General features: G+C 40.8%; 2 protein-coding genes across 21 annotated transcripts in view; one reads left to right on the top strand and one right to left on the bottom strand.

The window, feature by feature from the left end:
- Positions 1–7,104, bottom strand: part of FAM126B (family with sequence similarity 126 member B) — a 63,190-nt gene extending 56,086 nt beyond the window's left edge. For 8 of the 20 annotated variants that reach the window (XR_006414922.1, XM_044432139.1, XM_044432126.1 and 5 more), the window contains exon 1: positions 6,627–7,104. The gene's annotated coding sequence lies outside the window, so the exon portion shown is untranslated. The remainder of the gene's footprint in view (positions 1–6,626) is intronic. The other 12 variants (XM_044432127.1, XM_044432136.1, XM_044432124.1 and 9 more) reach the window with 3 other exon arrangements.
- Positions 7,105–7,250: 146 nt separating this feature from the next.
- Positions 7,251–16,170, top strand: NDUFB3 (NADH:ubiquinone oxidoreductase subunit B3). Its single transcript, XM_044432076.1, has 4 exons — positions 7,251–7,483; positions 12,769–12,900; positions 12,983–13,027; positions 15,942–16,170. The coding sequence occupies exons 2-4, from the start codon at positions 12,773–12,775 to the stop codon at positions 16,096–16,098; spliced, it is 330 nt and encodes a 109-aa protein (XP_044288011.1). The 5' UTR covers positions 7,251–7,483; positions 12,769–12,772; the 3' UTR covers positions 16,099–16,170.
- The last annotated feature ends 4,395 nt before the right edge of the window (positions 16,171–20,565 follow it).

Genomic DNA, 20,565 nt, shown 5'->3' with positions numbered 1-20,565 from the left:
GTCATTAGACAATGCCAACTCTTCCTAGCATACTCCTTTGAAGAGGATATAGAATTACTTTTCTGACTGCATAGTATTTTTTTTTAAGTTTTAGCACATAGTTTTAAGTCAATGCTTTTTTTGCTGCTGTATACAAGTATGGTATAGAGATGGGCTGTTAGCACAAACAGAAGTTGTAAACAGATGCATTTCTTGCAGATCAAACAATTGATTTAACATTATAATATCTGACATATGAGTAGCTAGCTCGTTGCTCTTTAATTCCATTCCGTACAGGCCATGACATAATTTTGGGCATTTTCACAAGCTGAAAATTTCTAAATATTATGCGACATTTTCAAGGGGATGTGTATTTTTTCTCTTTTTTAACTGCAAGCTGCTTTGGATTCTTTCTTTTAAAAAATGAGGATATACATATTTAAAGTAATTTTAAATAATCATCTGAAAAGCCAGTGACCCCAGTTGATTTTACAAGTGCAGAATGGAACGATTCAGATATTAGTGGGCACAGAGCAGTTTGTTCATATTACACCAATCCTGTGATGCCTTTATTTTGCTGTGCTTTATACAATCCACAGGGCTACACATTCTATTTATGGTACCTCTGAGGGGTTTTTTTTAGATTTTTATTGAATATTATTGAATTTCATTGTATTCATTCTGCACAGTTGTGTTTACATTGTTCTACCTGCTAATTTGAAAGGGTTCTACTACTCTTACAGATAGCCTAAAATTAAATACAGTTTACCTCCAGCTTATGAAGAACACAATTTGTGCATGAGACTGCCAGTATGCTCTACAGGAGTCAGACAGACAGGAGAAATGAAACATCATACACTTCTGCAACCACCCAACAGTTCATGCTGCCCATTCAGCTAAATGAGGCAATTAGGAAGTATAGAGTTGGGAAGCAGCAACTGGACAGTAGCAATGAAAACAGAGTTGAAGGACCACCAGTATTTATGTGGAGGAGAGGCAACATTTGCTCCCTGTATGGGTTGTAATGCTGATTCTGTGGTACCAGCTCTCAGTAAGAGTTCAAAAGACTGCAAGTTTATTATTCACTTTAGGTTACGGCTATTAGTTATTTATTGTTGATCAGTTACTTTTGAAGTACACAGTGTACAAGTAAAATCTTTACACAAAACACAGAAATCAAGCATCACATTTGGGAGTGGGGGGGGGGAATGACAGCATATCACAATGCAAAAAAATTGTAGCCTTCCCTTACAAGAGGTACACTTTGAGCTATGGTTTAGTAAATACTAGGACCAATTCCAAAAACATACTAAGAAAGGGAATCCCTGCAACCACATTATTTCATTGCTTAATAATTCAGGTTAGAGAGCCTCTAGTCAATTTGAATTCTTCCAGCTCTTCATCTCACCATCTGAGCAAAGGACCACAAGACTATTAGATCATTGTACCCTTGAGCTATGCAGCATGACAAACATCAGATGCAGAGGAAAAAATAGAAATTCACTTATGGAGGTCAATGAAATTAAGGTTTTGTGAAACAAATACAATGTCCAATGTAGATATCTGCGTAAGAAAATGCCTGCTCAGTAAAGTGCTTTAAGGCCCTAGCAACTAGACCTCCTATCAGTCCATTATTTAACTAAACATCATACTTCATTGGAGGATAAGTTCTTCTTGCAAGAAGAACTGTGCAAGAACTTGAGGAAGAACTTGAGGCCATTTTCAATTGCAGTTGTATATCCATAGGATATTTTTCTTCCCTTTATGTACTAAAGGGAATACAACATTAACTATCTTTGCAAATTTCTTCTCTAATCACTTTGGTTTTGCAATATACTCAAAAAAGGTGAAGGGATAAAAAGAAAAAAATTAAAGAGAGAAGCATAGGGACCAAATTCTCTGTCTAGTTTGAACTGCAAGATATCCCTTTATCTACAGAAATGCGGTATTTAATTTGCAAAAAATCCTTTCAAAATTATCTATTGTGAGCTTTGACTCTCCAATAAAAATGGAGAATTATTAATAGTGAAAGTGTCCTTAACTAACGTTTTTGCCTACTGCTATAAGAGCTTTCAATAAGATCAGTAAATCTGCTTTCCTCCAGGATGATCTTGTACAAGGACGTATTTGGAAACTCATACAATAGTATGATTTGCAAAGAGGTCCAGAGTTTTAATGTAATTAAGACGACAAAGTATGAATTGAGATTCAAGCAGAGAGAACCATGAAAAAGTGAGCCCATGACAAATTACCTCATAATTTTGGTTCAACCACATATAAGAAACAGAATACTAATTCATGTTTGTAAAGAATTTCACAAATAATTTCTCATGTGATATAATGAGGGAACTGCTTTTTGCGGAAAAAACAGGTCTAAAGCCCCCTTAAAAGTCACAAAACTGGCGTTAGTTTTGTTATTACTACTCTTCTGAGTTATATGCAAAACCTAAATAAATATGTGCAAATATACATAGATATGTTTACACTACTATTCTATAGAAACACTAAGGACTATTTCCACAGTAAATAGGGAGGAGGTTTCAGAAGTGGTTAACCCAGTTTTTTTTAACCATTTGCAGATTTGGCAGGTGAGCAGTTAAAGAAACAAAGGCAGGGAATACTGTACATATAACATCAGTAGTTTTCCTTTCAGAGGCCTGCTTATCAATTCTCAAAATGTTTTTAAACTCTTATATTTGAAGGCTAGCAGCTTTACCCAATTTGTCACCATCTTTACATGTGTTGGAATGTAGGCAGGGATTTATGGGAGTTGCTCTTCAACACGTCCAAAGGGCAGCAAGTTGGAGAAGGCTGGGATAGGCAGCTTCCAAAAAGGAAAGTATGCAAAAGAAAGGAAGAAAATAGATAACCCAAATGCTCTTTCTCGCCTTTGAAATATGGGATCTACAATTTTTACAGTGTTCAGTTCTGGTCACCTCACCTAAATAAGGGTATTATTGAACTGGTAATAGTACAGAGGAGGGGAATGAAAATTATCAAGGGGTTTTAAGAAGCGGCTGAATAAACTGGGACTGTGCAGCTTAAAAAAAGGGTAAGTAAGGAGAGATGTGATAAAGGTGTTTAAAAATATACACCAAGTGGAGAAAATGGAGAGAGAGAGAGAGAGAGAGACCTTTTTCCTTCTCCCATAACACTCCAACCTGGGGTCATCAGGAGACTGACTGGAGGTTCAGGAAAGACAAGAGAAAGTACTTCTTCATACATCATATAGCTAGAATTTTCAAGATATGTTTTTCAAGGGTATAAAACTATATAGTCTTCTGCCTTAGACTCTTTAGCATCTTAATAAAATGTCTTATATAAATGATCGTGCTAAACCAAAGGTCCTCTCACTCTTATTTTATTTCCAAGACTTAAAGATTTTATACTACACTATAAGATAGATCAAATAATACACATTTATCTGCACTGTCCCATTAATACAGAGAAACTAGGAGAAAAAAGATAAATGCAAAAAGGGCAGGAAAATAGCATTTAGTCTACTGAGCTAAGCAGTACAGAATTGTACAAGAGCAATAGATTAGAAGCTCTCAACATTCTCACTGTCAAGAGCAAGCAATGACATTTGTAGGCAAAACATTTTAGTATTTAAAAAATCAGCCTTCTGCTGCTTCTTTTTGTGTATAGGTTGTAACTCAAAAGCAAGATTAATGACAAAAAGGTGGCAGTACACAGCTACTGAGTAAGCTATGAACAAACTTTGGTTGCAGGAATTCAGGATGAACTCATAGCACCTGAGCAACCACATATAGGTCCTTATGTATTTTTGCCTAATGTTTTCAAAACTGGGCAAAAGAGAATTTCAGTAGAACATCCCAATAGCCACTTGATATACCCATTACATCAAGAGTGTGGTGTAGTGGTTAAGAGCATGGGACTGGGACTCAGACGATCTGGGTTCTAGTCCCCGCTCAGCCATGGAGCCAACTGGGTGACTTTGGGCCAGTCACAGGCTCTCAGCCCAGCCTACCTCACAGGTTGTTGTTGTGGGGATAAGATGGAGGAGGAGAAAGATGTAAGCTGCCTTGAGCCCTTTGTAGGAAAAAGGCAGGATATAAATCGAAAAATAAATAAATAAATAAATAAAATTACGTACTCCCATAGACACCCATACCAAAGACAGAATCAGCCTTTGCACAAGTTGCCCAATACAGACAAACACTCTTCAAACACTGTGCTACAAACAGATCTTGCTGACACCTGGAATAAGGCACACATAAAAACTCAAGTGTGGTATTTAGGCCATGTTCAGTACTAGGATAAAATGATAGCTAGACAGAATGGAAAAGAGGACATAAGCAGTGGCTTAGCAGCAGCTAACTCTGCATTGATGTAAAATTGCTATTGTGTGTGTGTGTGTGTAGCTGCTGTCCCACATTTATCATTTTACTGATTTTGTCAAATACAAAATACATAATGTAGGTTCATGTTTTCTATTGCAATCAGAGAAAATTCCAAGCACATGAAAAGAGGCTAACAGCATGTGTAGCCTTATATTACCCCAGAAGGGAAAGAACATTTGTAATACACATAAGGTATATATCTTCTCCTTATTCAATGCTTTTCAAGAAGTGAAGTGCTGCCTATAGCATTCTTTGTTTGGGGAACTATGAAACTATGAATAAAGACTTGTAGGCTGTTCTTTCTTTGGTACTTTTATGTACTACATTCCCAAGCATCTCCTTCCCTCTATCCCATATATTTAAACACAACAGAATGGAAATCATGGAAAAGTTTTCTGAGTAGAAAGAAGCTTCCTAACTCTAAGATCAAGATTACAAAGAAGACAACGACGACAATGTAGTAGTAGTAGTAGTTCTGCTCAGCCTCACCAGGATCCAAAGGCAAGTCAATACTTGTTTATCATGAACACACTATCTAGTACAATTAGATTCAATGTAAATATCTGTCCACTCCAAGGGGACCTGTTCTGTTAAGGTAGATAGATCATGTCCCAGTACGAAGTACTATAAAAAAACCAGTATCAAATAGCATTTGCCTGGGAGATGAACATTATAGATTTAAATACACTTCGGTGACAACAGAACACAATATATATAATTTAGCAGTAGCTGAATAGATATAATGTGCATAGTAGATCAATAAGCATATGGAGGTATTTCATAGATAATCAGCTGAAAATGCTCCTTTTAACTAGTGGATAAAATGGTTATCACATTTCCATCTTACATAAAACCAAGGCTGTGGAGACAATACAACTCTCACCTAACATCCCAAGAAATTGAGAAATTTGTCAAATTGTTCCTTAAAAAAATAAAAGATATGAACTACTAAATAGAACAGAGCCAGCTAACATTAGTCTTGGGTCTTGTTCCTCACCACACTCTTTCCTATCATACAAATTAAAACACTTTAAGAGCTCACTAAACAAAACTATAGTGAAAACTAACTAAACAAAGTATTTTAAAAGTCTAACACAAATATACTAAATAAATGATTTTGCCTATGTTTAATAAATTATCCTATGAGGCATGCCATAGGATATATGAAAGCAGAACAACTATCACGCCAATATGTAAACTTAGCAAGAAGATATGTATAACTTTATTCTGAACCAGAAAGCAAAAACTTACACTTAGTCCTTGTACCAAAAGAAAGATCAGACAAATTACATAGCCTAGGTACATAAGCAAGCATGCCTGCATAACAGCATATGACTTGCAAGTCAGTATCATCTTCTGGGGGCATCTTAGCATAGCTCTTACTCATCCCTTTGAATACCTTCATACACTGCCTATAAGCAATTATTTTAAAGAATAATAATGTAACAAATGTAATGCCCTTGTGCCTACAAAAAACAACACTTTTGCTCACCTCTCACTGTAGACTATAGAATGGGTTCCTTCTGATCTTCCTAAAAAAAAAAAGCTGCTGCCGTACTGAAAGGCTTCTTCTTTTGCATTCTTAAGTTGTGTGATAGCATTTTCTACTCTTGCTTCATAAACACCTACAGCTTTTATAATTACATGTGTGTAATCTGTCAATTTATATACTCTATACAAGCTCTGAAAGCGAACATCAGTATGTGCAATGTAGCTAAGAGGTTACATAACCTGCAGATACAGAATGTCCCTACCAAATTTGCGTACATATTTGCTTTGCTACATTTCTCACGCTATAATAAGATAATGAGATAACACATTAAAAGCAAGAATTCCCAGGAACCAATACAGAGAGGGATGTGAATGCGAAGACAATTGCTTGACTTTTACCGAGGGAGCAGTTAGCCATCTCAATGAACGATATCACACTGACCAGAACATGGAAAAAGAAGTTCATTTTATTATGAGAAAAGGAAGAGATAGAAAGAAATCATGTGTTGCTACGGTTTTCTGGAAAGGATCAATTTTTAGGATGCAGTGAGGCCTCAAGTGCCTACAAAAAAGGAAGACTGAAGTCGGAGTCTTTAAACACAAATATCTATGAGGTAATTAAAGCTCCCATAAAAAGCAGTGGGACGCCGGGGAGAGGCGAGGGGCACTTGCTCTAGAAACAAGTATATACAGGAACGAATGAACGAAAGGAAGCTAGTCTTGAGAGAAGGTGGGGGAAAGAGGTATGAATGAGAGGAGGAGGAGGAGAAAGGCTCCTCTCTATTTACGTACCGTGGCGATGCGGGAGGAATACCTATGGGACAAGACAACGCCAAGGACATCCCATAAGGCTTGTAAGTAGGATACGGAGATTTTATGGGAAGCAAAAAGACGCTCAAAGTCAAAACGGCAAAGGGAGACCGACGCACCGAATCACTGGCGGGTGCTGCCCGCGACGAGGTCCAAAGGAAGGGACGCTGTCACCGCATCTCCGCTCCGCGAGAAAGTGGCGGCGCTTCAGGTGCGCCCCCGCCGCGTCCAGTCAGTCAGTCAGTCAACCCCTCCCGCCCTCCCGAGCGCGGTACCTCACTTGAGCTACTGCCAGCCGGAGAGCGGAGAGAGAGACGTGCCTACCGATGTCCTTCGGAAAGCCTGTCAGTAACCTCAATGGCCTCCTCCCTCAGGAGCCCCCGCCACCATCGCTGCGGCCGCTTATGTCCCCTTCGCCTTCCTCAGCCCCTTGCTGCCGCCGCCGCCGCCTCCGGCCCTACTCAGTAGCCCCCGCAACGTAACAAGTCGCCCGCCCATTGGGCAGCGGCCCGCCCCCAACAAACGCAGCGTTCATTGGCTTCCTTCCCTCTCCTGGGCGCGTGCTCGTGATGAGGAGGGAGGGGTAGGAGCGATGCAAGCGGGCGAGGAAACAATTCCGCGCAGCGACTGGGAAAGGCGCCGCCTGTCGGAGTGCGCAGGAAAGGGGCGGGGCTTATAGGACCGGAAGCAGTGGTCTTCAGTCACCCACCTGCGGGTCAGAGCGGAACCTTTGGGGCGGTGCAGGGTTTCTCGGCGAGTTTGGCAGTTAGGAGGACGGAACGGTTTCCGTGTCCGGCTAAGCTCTCTGAAAGACTGGGAAAGGGTCACCGAGCAACCAGGTATGGGCGATTTCGATCACATAGACCGCCTCTCTATCCCTGCTCCCGCTCGCATTTTAAAACTGTTAGAATAACGCCGTAAAGTAATTGAATGTTACCAGGCTGTAGCCTGGCCTTTTCCTGAACGGGGTAGCCGAATACGCAATTGTAGCTTCTGTATCTTAAAATGTAGAGCATTGCAGTAGTCCGTGGAGCATATGTAGTAACGAGTTTTACAGATAAATCTATGATGAAACCCACCTTGTATGGTTGTTGTAAACAATATAACGGGATAAATCCATGCATGCTGTTGGGAGGAATGGCAGGATGCAGTTGCGATACATAACTTCACGTAACATGGCAGAAACAGCAGTGGGTTTGTTTAGTCATGTACCAAACATATATGGTTATGTATTTCCGCGCAGGATAGGGAAAACACAGTTACTGGAAGTGTTTGAGGAGATGAATGTTTTAATGGTTGCATAGTGCAACTATGCATATATACAGATAGCCCCTAGAATTCTCAAAGCAGAATAGCCTAGTGGGAACAGTGAGGGCACATAATAGATTAGACATTAGATTCTTCTGCAAAGGTCTTATGTTTTAGTTGCAAACTTGCATTGCAAGTCACATTTCAGGCAAGGTAGTGTAACAATACAAAATCTGAAAATGCTTAGACAGAAGGGTGCTACTTCAGTCTTGCAGGTCACCCAAGAGAGGGAGAAACTGAAAAGCAGAATTCTAATAGTTGTGTTATTCTTAGGAGGGGCTTTTTAAGGTGTTGGCAGGGAGAGGAGGAGGCAGGAAAGTAACATTCTACCTAATCCATTCCACTGACAGGTTTGGATCAAACCTCTTATCTTAGGAGCTTCACAAGTAGTGACCTGACACTTCAAAATGGCAGAAACAATTTTGTGCCTAGACAGTATCTGAGGTGATACAGTATATTTCAAATTCCCTGATGCAAGGCTGGAAACAGCTCTCTCAGAGGGGAAAATGGGTGTGCCAGTCCTCATCAACCTCATAGCCAGAATGTAAAGAAAGTCTTTGGGCTATTGGGTGGTTTAAAAAGTGTAATAAATAAATAACCATGCCAGCTACTTTCTGGTGTCAAGAAAGGTGAGGGATAAAAGGGGGCATTTCAATGGATGGAAGGAGAGTTAGTTGATTCTGAGGCTTCTCTAGCCTCCTTTTCTCCCTCTCTGACATGCCTGAGCTAAATAAGCACAAGCAAGCAAACTCCGTCTAGTGAAAAATGTAGGACAGAAGAGCAGAGAAGCAATGTTTGTTCCCACTGTTTCTCCCACCCTGCACAGGGTGCTCATAAGCCTCTGATTTTATGGCATACAAACACAGAGTGCACAACCCTTAGGACTCACCCTAATCTACTCAGCCAGCTTTGTTATGTCAGGTGCTTATATGCTTGCTGCAGCCCCTGGAAGCTTCCTTATGGCTAAACTATAGGACAAATTCTATGAGTTTGGGAAGAAACAAAAAGTGATCTTTTCTTTTTTCTAAGAAGGTCTACTTAGACTTCATGAGCAAGTGCAGGAGTTTGCAATTAGATGTGTCTGTATTTTAAGCCACTGTGCCATAATGAGAGCCAGTGGTGTAGTGGTTAAGATCGCTGGACTGGGACTCAGGCACCCTGGGTTCTAGTCCCCAAGAACCCAGGTGACTTTGGGCCAGTCATAGACTCTCAGCCCAACCTACCTCACAGGATTGTTGTTGTGGGAATAAGACTGAGAGCAGGAAGAAGAGAATTGTTTAAGCCATTTTACACCTGTAAGAAAAAATGCAGGATCTAAATCTAATAAATAAATAAATAAAAGTTAAAGTGTTGGATAGGAACTTGCAAGATCTAGTTATCGTCCCAGTAGTCCATGAAACTCACTGGGTGACTTTGGGCCCATCACTGACTGTCACCCTAACTTATCTCCCAGGACTGTTGTGAAGAAAAAATTATGATGGAGAATTATATGAACCACTTTGTGTTCTTTGCAAGAAAAAAGGCAGCATATAATTATTTTAAACAATCTCTAGCACTTGGATGCTTATGCCTTTTGAGGTACTCCTAAACTGAACATTCTTTAGTCTTTATTTCAGGTGTGGATCTAGTGTCCATCTTTCTGTACTATTGTCGACTACCTGTGATCACTTTTGAGTACTTGGAATCTGCAGCTGGTACTCAGCTGTTGGAGGTGGCATGCTTCAGACCTACTACATTGCTGAGCATGTACACTGGTTGCACATGGTGATTTTTGACCCGTATGAATTAAATGACTCATATCAACATATATTATGACTCCTTTATATGTTTTCCCACTGTCCCAAAATTCCAAGGTGTAATGAAGCATATATACCTGTAACATTTGGAAGCCATACAAATGTTGACTTTCCTCTCTGCTACAAACTGGATGCAGCAGCCAAGAATACCATGAGCTGGGCCAACCACCAGTTCTGCTTGTGCAGACAGTGAGTACTGCTTGCCACCAAGAATTTGGCTGTTCTGTTAAGAAACCCCAAATTGATGAGGATAGCTCATTTCTGGATCAGTGCAAGTTGCTGTAGCCGCCTTATGCTAGCTCTGCCAACCTGCCCAATTCCAGAAATGAATGTTTTTGCTTGTTTCTGTTCCTAGAGTAACTGCTAAATCTCCATTGCACGAGTGGTTGGTGCTGCTTCTGGCTTGCACAATTCTGTACTTGGATACTGCCCTGGTTACTTGTGGCATTCTAGTGAATATGAAAGGGATGATGTAGTTGTTTGTAACAGAACATTTAATTAAGGTTAAGAAGTAACAACCTCTTAATTATTTCAGTGTTCTTAAAGAATGAGTCCTGGTGACTGCATATCAACTAAGAAACTTTAAGTATTTTCTCAGGACCTGGCCATAGCTGCAGTCTTGATGTGGGCAAGTTGATTTGAAGGTGAAACCAAACAAAATGTGAATGATATTGATTGGATGCAGATGTGTTTCTTCTCTAGCATCCACCACCTCAGTTACTCAGCTTTGTAGCTTCTGAGTGCTCTTGCATTTCTCCCTGCATCAGAAATTCTGAGTGGTATTACTGAGTGGTATTAAATACTGAGTAGTATTATATTTCCACTCAGTTTCAGAAGCACTTAGGACAGTGTGCATGGTTCTCTTCTCCCTCACATTCTACTCACAAAGCAAACCTGTGAGGTAGATTATGCTGGAAGACTCTATTGTATTTGTGATGGCAGCAGCAAAGGACCTTTCACCAGGCCTCAAAAGACTCAAAGAGTTTCATTCAGATCGAGGAGCCCTCAGATAGCTTCAGCTGTTGGGCAGTATAAAAATGAAATCAATCAACAAGAACGGGAAATCTGTAGCACTCCAGCTGTTGCACCCCAATAACTTTCATTGTCACTGTCCTTTGGCTATGCTGGCAGGGGCTAGATTCCCCATCTAGCAATCTCTCAGCTGGAGGCTGACCCTGGTGTCAACTGGCTGGGGCACGCTGGAAGTTGTAGGACGTGTTTCTATCACAGGATTGTGCCCTAAATTATCTTATCCAACTGTGCAATTTTATAGATATCTATACAAAGTCTCATAGTTTTCAGAAGCTTACTTGGGGGTATGTATTTGATTGTAGCCCTAAGTGATAAAATACCTAGCCACAATTTGACAATTTTTGACCAATCAAATGCCCAGCCCTAGCTAAAACACAGATTCAGTAGCATAGACTGCAGGGAGGGAAGGGTGTACAATAGGGTAATATTAGAAGCTGTTCCTGTTCCAAAATGAAACATTCCACCCTATTTTTTTCTAGAATATAATGGTTATTGAAGAACTTGAAGCCTTGTCACTATTGATCAAGTCTTAGGCTTCAGATGACAGTTTATATTCCTAACAAAGCACCCATTAAAATACTTCCTAATTTATCAAAATAAACATGCTGATATGTCCAACTACATTTGTTTGCATAGTTCCATACTTCCAAAATCTGAGTCAAATGAATGTTTTTAACAACAGAAGGATGATGGTCTGTAAAACTTCACTTTGCAATTTCCTTTATGTACAGATCTGGAATATCACTAATTTGATTTGGTACATCTTGTTTGCAAGTAATTGGTGTTTCATGATATTGCACAGCAGGTCTTAGAATACAAATCCTTTAAAGACTAGATTAAGATTGTAACTAATAATGCATATTAAAATACAACTTGCTGTAGTTTAAACTACTGAATAATATATTTTCACTTTTGAAGACAACTTTCCTCTTTCCTTGATTAGTTTTGAAAGACAGAATGCTATTGCATATTTGATGTAGCTGTGTGTATGGGCGTGTGCGCGCACATGCAAATATAGCACAGCAATCCTTCTGTGAGTAAACGATATGAAAAAATCTAAATCTAATACAATCTAATATTTAAAAAATAATACAGAATTTATCATATTGATTTATATAATTGCATTTTGAATTAGATTTAAATGTTTTAAAAACTGAATTAACATATATGGAGTCCTTAGGAAAAATCCGGTTCTTCTCTATTACCCATTTTTAAATCATGTTCTAGCACGGCCAAAATACGAATCTCAAAAAACTCCCAGGTAATAATAGGCTCAGTTATCTGTGGCCTCCATTACTTTTTATGAAACAAAGAAAATAGAGTGCAGTTGCAGGAGGCAGGGGTGAGTCAATTTTGCTTCTTCCTTGCTCAGTAAATTGAGAGCACTAAGGATACATAACCCTTTTTTACTCTCTCCCCATAAATGTAACCCTGTGGGAAGAAAAGTTAAGCTAGTTGCAGTAGCAGCAGATTTCAAGCCACTTGCCTAAATCAGTTGTTCTTCAGGTATGGCACTTATTGCTCTCACTGCGTTAATATCTATGTCATGCACACCAAGCTGTGTCAAAAGCCATTTTACATAGGCATATTTGACTGTGTCTCATCTACCCCGCTGTTCTTTGAAGTATGAGAGGGCATTTCCCTTCATAGTTTAAACTTTAAAGGGTCCGACTGTGATTTGGGTGCAATCTCTTGAGGCTGAGATTACCTTTGCACTGATATTTGCCAGGTGAAATGATAATATTTATAAATAAGGAAGGACTAGTATTAATAACCAAAGATAGCTGCATTGGTCATAAGAAAATGTCTGTATTAGGATTTCCAGACACCATATTCCAAAAACTTTTACTAGACCAGCCCACTGTAGGATAAAATAAAGTTTTGTCCACTAATATTACTGAAATTCATGCAATTTGATGGGACAGGCAAGCAGGTCAGGGTTGTGGATAGGAATATCTTGTGGGAGTGACTTAAAAAATATTTTCTAGAAACATGGGACATGGACATGAACACAGCAAAGTGAAGCTTCCTGATTATAGAATGTGGAAGATAGAAGGTACTCCCTTACAGACGGTCCAAGAAATGTTGGCTCGTCGGGGTCTCAAGGATCCGTGGCTTCGGTAAGAGTTGGCAGAAACGCTTTCTTTCACTTGCTTGTAGCAGCGGCAAACCTGTAATATGGTATATGATCTATCTTTTCAGATTGAAGATATGGGCACTTCTGCATAGAATCACTTACACAATAATGTAGGTTTAGGAATAATCCACCGAGACCCTTCACAGTGGGGCTTCTTATCTCGATAGCAGTAGCTCCTTGTCCTACACTGGAAGATGTGATACATCTTTGCGCTTAAGAATCTGAGGGAGCCATCCCATGGTCCCAGATAGAGTCTGAGGGACCGTCAGATATTTTGCACATCCCAACCTGACGGGGAGACAGCATTCCAACTTTGAAGATGTGTCTTGGTATTCCACCTCCCCTCCCCAGCTATGGGGAAAGAACTGTACCAGCTGCTCGCCCAGGTTGGGAAAGCAACTCAAATGGGCAAAAGGAAGATATTTCATGGGCAGGGAACAGAGGAGACTAGAGAGAACAGGATGCCTCTCCAGTTTCCCTCCTTGCTCCTTCAAAGCATCCCAGCTGGATGAGCAAAAAAGCCAGCCTAGCAAAGAAGCGAGTGCGGGAGAATGCTGCTTTTTCTGCCCTGCATAGGATAACCATAAGCTTCCAAGTTCAGGGGATTACAGTCAACAAGGGCACAATCCACAGGACTGCATGTTTTGGATTACAAGTTCCAGCATTTGTCCTCATTGGCCATGCTGGTTGGAGCTGGTGGGAGATTAAGGGCATCAGGATGGAAAAGGTGGGTCTAAGGTATGTTGAGGCTTAGTTGTGCAATTTTAAGTGAGATTCTGTTGACACAGGAGGGGATGCTTGTCCCATGTGAGACCAGCATGGAGCTTTTCAGAACTTTTGCATTGACCTTAATTATGAAGGTCTTTTAAGGAGCCATGGGCTCAGTGCAGGTACAATTGCAGCAGGAATAAAATAATATTCAACTTAGTAGTGAAGAATTCTAGTCATTTTGAACTAAACCTTGTCCCTTTTGGTCAGGTAGGATGGAAAATGCTGTACTGTGCATTATTTCCTAACATAATGCCTGATATTTCTATTAGCCCCACAGTCCTCTGTGTTTCGATATTAGCATTATATTTTTCATTAGTAATCTGGCCCCAAGTGTCACTTATTAATAATTATCTAAATAGAACCCAAGTGAAATCTGCTAGATGTATAACCACTGAAGTTCTTCAGGTATCAGTATGATGCAAAACAGTATCTCTTACACAGTCTCTTCAGCTTGCTGCAGCAGAGACTACCTGCCTCAACAGCACAAGGGAGTTCTTCGAAGATAGTATAAGCTTGGATCCTGGTGACTCATAAGATGAAGTTTCAGATAATACCTGTAAAGATTTTTCTGATATTTCCAATATAGATGCTCTGATATGTATTTCAACTCAAAAGCCTTCCAGTATAGCTTACAAATAAAAGAAGATAGTCCCTCCCTCCAGTCGTACAATCCAAATAGGCACAACACACAAGCAAAGAGGAATGGGGAGGGAAGGGGAAAGAATGTTTACCTACTGGGAAGTAATCTTTCCGTGTCAATAACTTAAAACTGCTGTGCATTTGTAAGCACAAGGTCAATCTCCTTTAGCGCTAGAATAACAGTGCAATGCAATGAATATCTATTAAAAAATAAATCTCAGAGTGAATGCGGCTTAGTCCCAAACAAATGAGTACAGGATTACCATCTAAATCATTAGTAGTGATTTAGTAACTTCTGTTTGTCTGATGGCTGTACTTGTTAATTCACAGGGCAGGATCCAACAGAGCGCTTAGACCCTGCCAATTCCATTGCACAAACTGGCCCACACCACTTGCACAGCGGTGATCCCGTGCTTCTGGCAAAACACTCATCTCTGACAGGAGGCAGGTTGGTGGAGCTTGCATAGGGGAGTTCCACTGACCTGCCTCCTTCCAGGAACAAAGATCTCTGCTTATTTCTGAAACTTCTCCTAAGAAGTGCTAAATCTCCCATATGCAAGCAGCGAGTCCCACTTGTGCAGTGGAACTGGAGGGACCCTCCACTTGCAGAAGGAAATCAGTAAGACAGAAAGGAATTAGCAGGAGCGTAAGCATCCTACTCGATTCTGCCCATGGTGTCTGAGTGTTAAGTACCAAGTGAGCTACATAGGACTTTGGAAAATGGGATGTTATAAAATCTAGCAATGGCATTTCACTATGGATAATCTGAAAAATGTTCCCATTATGACTTTAAAACATATAAAGAGCTGTTATTTCAATAATTGTATCATTCTAAAGTGGCACCAGAAGCTCAATTAGTTTAGTACACAGTCAATGAAAATTATATGAAGCCTTGTGAATATTGCTATGTGGATTTGGATTAGAGGCCACAAACCATAAACCAGGACACAAGATCTGCAATTAAACATTTCTGTGCACTCCCATAACCTAATGCATTTAGGCAGCGGGGAGGAATTGGGAAACTTTCATTCCATGAACTTCCTTAAATTGACTGTTCTTAAGCATAGTTGCCACTTTTCATTGAAAAAATTGCTTCAGAATGCCTGGATTCACGCATAACTGTAACACATAGAATAGGTTGTTGAATTCTGGATTGTTGTGCTATCATGTGTGAATGCAGCTGCACTAAACAAACCAGGTTTGTTAACCACTAATAGCCTGGGAAGAAAACCCATTGTTTGTTGATGGGTGAGCTATCAGTTATTTAAGCCATGCATCATTATCTGTGAACCTGGAACTGTGAGTTGTTTTGCCGAACTACAGAGGCAGTGGGCACAAGTGAACCCCTCCCCTCAGCTGCTTCTGTATGCCACTTCTGCAATGCTTCAAAGGAATTTGAGAAAGAATGAGGCGTGAGAGGGAAACAACTGAAAGACTGAGGAAATAAATCACAGTTTGTTCAACTGTTGGCTACACAAATTGTGGGTATAGACTGTAGATCAAATAAGCCAAGTGTTACATGGAAACTAGATCAGTGTGCTATTAAACTTGGAAGTGAGTACATAAGAGATGCAGAAATTTTGGTTTTCATCTTTTATTTTTGTTTCTATCTAGCAATGAAGCGTGGAGGTACATGGGTGGCTATGCAAAACCTATCACTTTACTTGAAGTTCTCGGCAAAGGATTCAAATGGGGATTTGCAGCCTTTGTAGTAGCTCTTGCAGTTGAATATACTCTTTTCCCGCCAAAGAAAGATGAAGGGCATCACTGAAGACTCTTATTATGAATCAATAGCATTTTCTGACTTTGCATGAAAAGATGCATATTAAAGTTCTTAAAGACATATGTCTATGTACTGTCTTTTTCTGATAGGAGATGGGATTGAAACTCATCCAAGCAGCCTCTGATTGGTAGACCCTATGTGTTTGACTCCATGTACTGCAGTCCCAAACCATTTAGAGCTTTATAGCTTAAAACGTGCATCTTGTGTGGGCAATATCTCCCAAGCACCAATGTCTGGAACCAGCCATCCAAGTAGGAACAGTTGAATGCAGTACCACCCATTCCTAGATAAGATAGTTGCCCAAGAAAGAAGTTGGTTAATGATGCTGAAAGCCAGCAAGATATCCAGGATTATCTAGAGGGTCACACTTGCCCTATTTCTCCCCGACCTAGGTCATCATACAGGGTGATCAAAACTGTGTCAAACTGGCCTGAACTCTAGCTGAAATGGATTCAGCTAACTGGTCTCACCCAAGCTGATTGCCCACCAGTAGTGAGGGACAAGGTAGAAATGCTTTTTAACAAGCAAACAAACAAACACAAACAAACAATAGTTTGAGGACCTTGCCCAGGAAGGGAACATTTGCCACCATCCTAAAGTTGTTGGGATTGTCTAGGTTCAGGAAGAACTTCAGGAGTGGTCTCCCCATCTCCTTCAGGCTCCTTCAACACGGGACTGCTCCCTTTTTCAAGGAGGTATTTATCACCTCCCTAGCCTCGCCAGCTGTTCCCTCTCTTTAGAAGCCAAGAGAGGCACGGTTCCAGTAAGGAGTCGGTTGCACAAGTCTGTCTGAGCATCTTGTCAACATCCTCAAGCTGGAGCAAGTGAAATGTATCAAAACACTGGACCTGGCTGTGCTCCAGGCACCTTATCTGATTCAAATGTTAAGAACTCAGACGTTTCAGCCCAAGCAAATGCTAGGCAATTCCAGGACAAAACCCCTTGCAAGTATGTTACAGTGGGCCTAGGATAGGTTTACAGGGTCCTTAGGGGCAGTATCTAGTAGGCCCCAAATGGTACTAAAAAGCTCAATTGGGCAGCACATAGAACACTGAATGGAGGCTCTGAGATGCTGTTTTGTTGCTGCTGTCACTGCCCCTAAGTATATCTGACGATAGGTACATATCAGGACTCAACTGCATACACTAGGATTTTGTTCTCCATCTATACAAGCTGTCCCCTGTTTATTCAGTTTTATCTCTGGGGAATACCATGCAGCCGTTTGAGCTCTACTACAGAGCAGGTGCTGCACTATGCCCTACCCTGAAAATGTTTATGATAAGGCATTGACCTTCACATGGAACATCTGTAAGTTAAAAAGTGACCTTCTGCATTTTACAGTGTGTGCCTTGTGGCAACAATTCCATCATGACAGCGCTATCCTTCAAGACCTCAAACCTCTTCAGATGTAGTATTATAAATTCCGTTTTCTACAGAAAATAGCGGATACATCTTTTTCTGAAACAATGTTAAAAGGAAAATGCAAATACAGATCAGAATAAATGCCGCCTCTGAAGGATGCAGACAAGGACTGACTGTACTAAGCCGAACATAATCACATTGCCACCCACATGCATATTTTCATAAGGATTGCAAGGCGTTGGGGAAAGAGCCGGATCTGAACTAACGCCCTGAAGAATTACACTGTGGTCTAAACGAGGATATATAAAAGTTTATGACTCTCACTTTGTCTGAAGAAGCAATGCAAGGTTAAGCAATCTTCCTAAGATCCTTTTTATACATTACTGAGGACAAGTCCCAAGAGGCATGCACTAATAATATACGAGGAAGTCCTAGATCAATATTTCCCAATTAAGCAGCTTCTAGATGAGCTAGATTGCAACTCGCATCATCAGTGACCATTGCCTGTGCTGCCTGGAGCTGATGAACATTCTAGGCCAGTGATGGCGAACCTTTTAGAGACTTGAGTGCCCAAACTGCAACTCAGAACCTACTTATTTATCACAAAGTGCCAACACTGCAATAAAACCTGAATTTGCTGACCACCAGCACAAGGGGGTAACGTTTCACTGGCCACCAGCTTTTGGGCAGCCCTAAAAAAGGCATCTGAGTGTATTTCCTACCTATCTTACCTTCTGCTAAAATCACAATGGATTGTGCAGACTCGAACCCACGACCTTTCAGTCAACCAGCCCAGCAGCACAGCAGTTTAAGCCACTGTGCCACCGACCTCCCACTAAAATCACAGTCCATGCAAATCCCTGGCAGCTCACTGACCTGCCATGCAAAAGCTCTGCAAGTCGCAACTAATGAGTGATGTGGTTGCCTGGCACCCTAAATCTTTCCAAATATGTGCATGGCTGCTGGGGCGATTACACAGAGAGGGCTCTGCATGCCCCTTTGGGCATGGGTGCCATAGGTTCGCCATCACTGTTCTAGGCAAAACATCCTGAAGGCAGTAGGCTGAAGAAGGCGCTCTTCCCTGAAGTTAAAAGGTACAATCCAACCAAAATGATTCTACTGATTTGAGTGGGAGAATGTGCTTGGTGTAGGCATGATCAGTTGGAATTAATGTCTGCTTTCCTTTGTGCCCATTCTAGTTTTCCAGTGAGCCAAGAAAGGCCTTGGAGAATGTTCAGGTCTATGCAAATCTTAAATGCAGGTGGTGAATCAATGATTGTTTTATGTAGCCAACCAAGTCCTGCTTTCTCTTTTCCTCTACAGCACAGGCAAGCTAAGCACACCATTTTTAGTACCTGCTGCTAGAAGCAACAGCTTCTGTTTCTAGTTGCCTCTTTCTGACCCTTTATGTGTATCCTAGCCCCCTTTCAACGGTATGATTCTGTGCTATGCCTGAGCATAATACACAGCCTGCTGCCATTTTGAAAGAGGCACTCATCATCTCTTCATTGTTGGTGGTTTGGTAAAAATGTGTTATTCCTGCACTAGGGATGCGGAGCGATTTCCCTGCTGGGAAACCAAATTTAAACTTCCAGTAGCCTTTCCTCCCCTTTGCACTACATACAACTCTGCAACATCAACACCACAACTTTATTTCTTCAGTTTTATTTTTTCCCCTCTCATTTCTCTCTTTAATTACAGAAATAAGCAAATTGGCATATGACGGTGTTAACTGCAAAATGTGTAAATGGTTATCTATAAAGAAGTTAAAGAACAGAATTTAACATATGCCACTGATCTAAAAGAAAGAAACCATGGCAAGTGGAGGCATCCTCACATGCTTGGCATCACCAGCTGTATAACAGGGAAGGGAGAGATTTATTTAAAACAAACCCTGAAGCAAGTGCTGGTACTGGATTGGCCCTGTCAGAATAATGCTGTGGAAATTATTAAGGTTGGCCAAGTAGTGTGGCAAACTCTCCCAGTGTCCAAAAGGCAGAGTATTTTTTTGAGCCATGCCAAAGCCTTATGGCCCTCAGCTTGATGGGATGAGCACCAGACCTAATAGCCTCGAAGCTGCTTTGCCCAAGTATGTTCCTTAGATAAGAGCTACTTTTGTTTGGAACAACCAAAAAAGCTTCCTTTACTGAAGCAACTTTGCTCCCTGCATCCCCATCCCCACTACCCAGGAACAATGAGAGAAAGGAATTTCATAAAATCCATGGCAAGAGGTCTTGTCCTATATTCTCAGCTGGGAAAGAAAAACTGGTGCTCATTGCTCCCCCAGGCTACGTTAGAGGTTCATTGATATCCAGCCTATCTTTAAGAAAACTGGCCATAGCAAGGATCTGTTCTGCTTAATCAGTTCAATGTGCAATCTCATTTGGGGACTCATTTGAGAGGTGTAATTTATTCATTTGCTTCTATCTCATGTGCAAAAGTTTGGGTAATATCTTCAGTTCCTAACTGCCCTTTGAAATTGGACAGAAAGGCTGGGACTTACCTAAGCCACATAAGTAATCTCCATAGCTGAAGTGCAATTTGACTATGATCTTCCCCCAAAAGAGACCCAGAAAACTAGTTTTGTTGTGAAACTGCACCTGGACGGACAAAGCAGCATGTTTGACATGTTGCATTTTGCTTCTCCCAAACATTTTTTAAAATTGGCCACTCTCAGAAAAGCAAAAGCATGGCTGATGCATCCAAAGCATCCTCACTATGCTCTAGACGTCAATAAATACATTTGCACTGGCATTGGTGCACTGTATACCAGCCAATAGCTTGGTTTCAAGTGGACATCCATAAAAGATTTTTTTCTGGACTGAGTGGTGTGGACCAAATTTTCTTAGTCATGAGGACCATCATCATGAAAAGGAGTGACCTTAGGAACCTATATTGAAAGCTGTTACTTTTATTCTTATAATATTTGCAGGCTTCCATTTGATCCAGCCTCTACCTTGCACTGTACTTATAAGATGGATGTGGCATACAGGCTTGTACCATAAGTTTAAACCAAGATTAAGAACCTGTGGCCCTCCAAACAGCAACATAATGTGTCCCTCTACCTGAAGCATGAGGGATGTGCCGCCAGTC

Source organism: Varanus komodoensis, unplaced genomic scaffold, assembly GCF_004798865.1.
Source record: "Varanus komodoensis strain SLA01 unplaced genomic scaffold, ASM479886v1 scaffold23, whole genome shotgun sequence".
In the NCBI taxonomy this organism is placed as follows: domain Eukaryota; kingdom Metazoa; phylum Chordata; class Lepidosauria; order Squamata; family Varanidae; genus Varanus; species Varanus komodoensis.
Note: the sequence above shows the minus strand (reverse complement) of the source record. Positions and strands in the feature narration are given on the sequence as shown.

What these genes read in the sequence shown, in the direction of transcription:
- NDUFB3 (XM_044432076.1), top strand. Translation starts at nt 12,773, where the DNA reads ATGGGACATGGACATGAACACAGCAAAGTGAAGCTTCCTGATTATAGA. An exon ending in CTCAAGGATCCGTGGCTTCG is followed by an intron (nt 12,901 to 12,982) that starts GTAAGAGTTGGC and finishes CTATCTTTTCAG; the next exon opens with ATTGAAGATATGGGCACTTC. An exon ending in AGAATCACTTACACAATAAT is followed by an intron (nt 13,028 to 15,941) that starts GTAGGTTTAGGA and finishes GTTTCTATCTAG; the next exon opens with CAATGAAGCGTGGAGGTACA.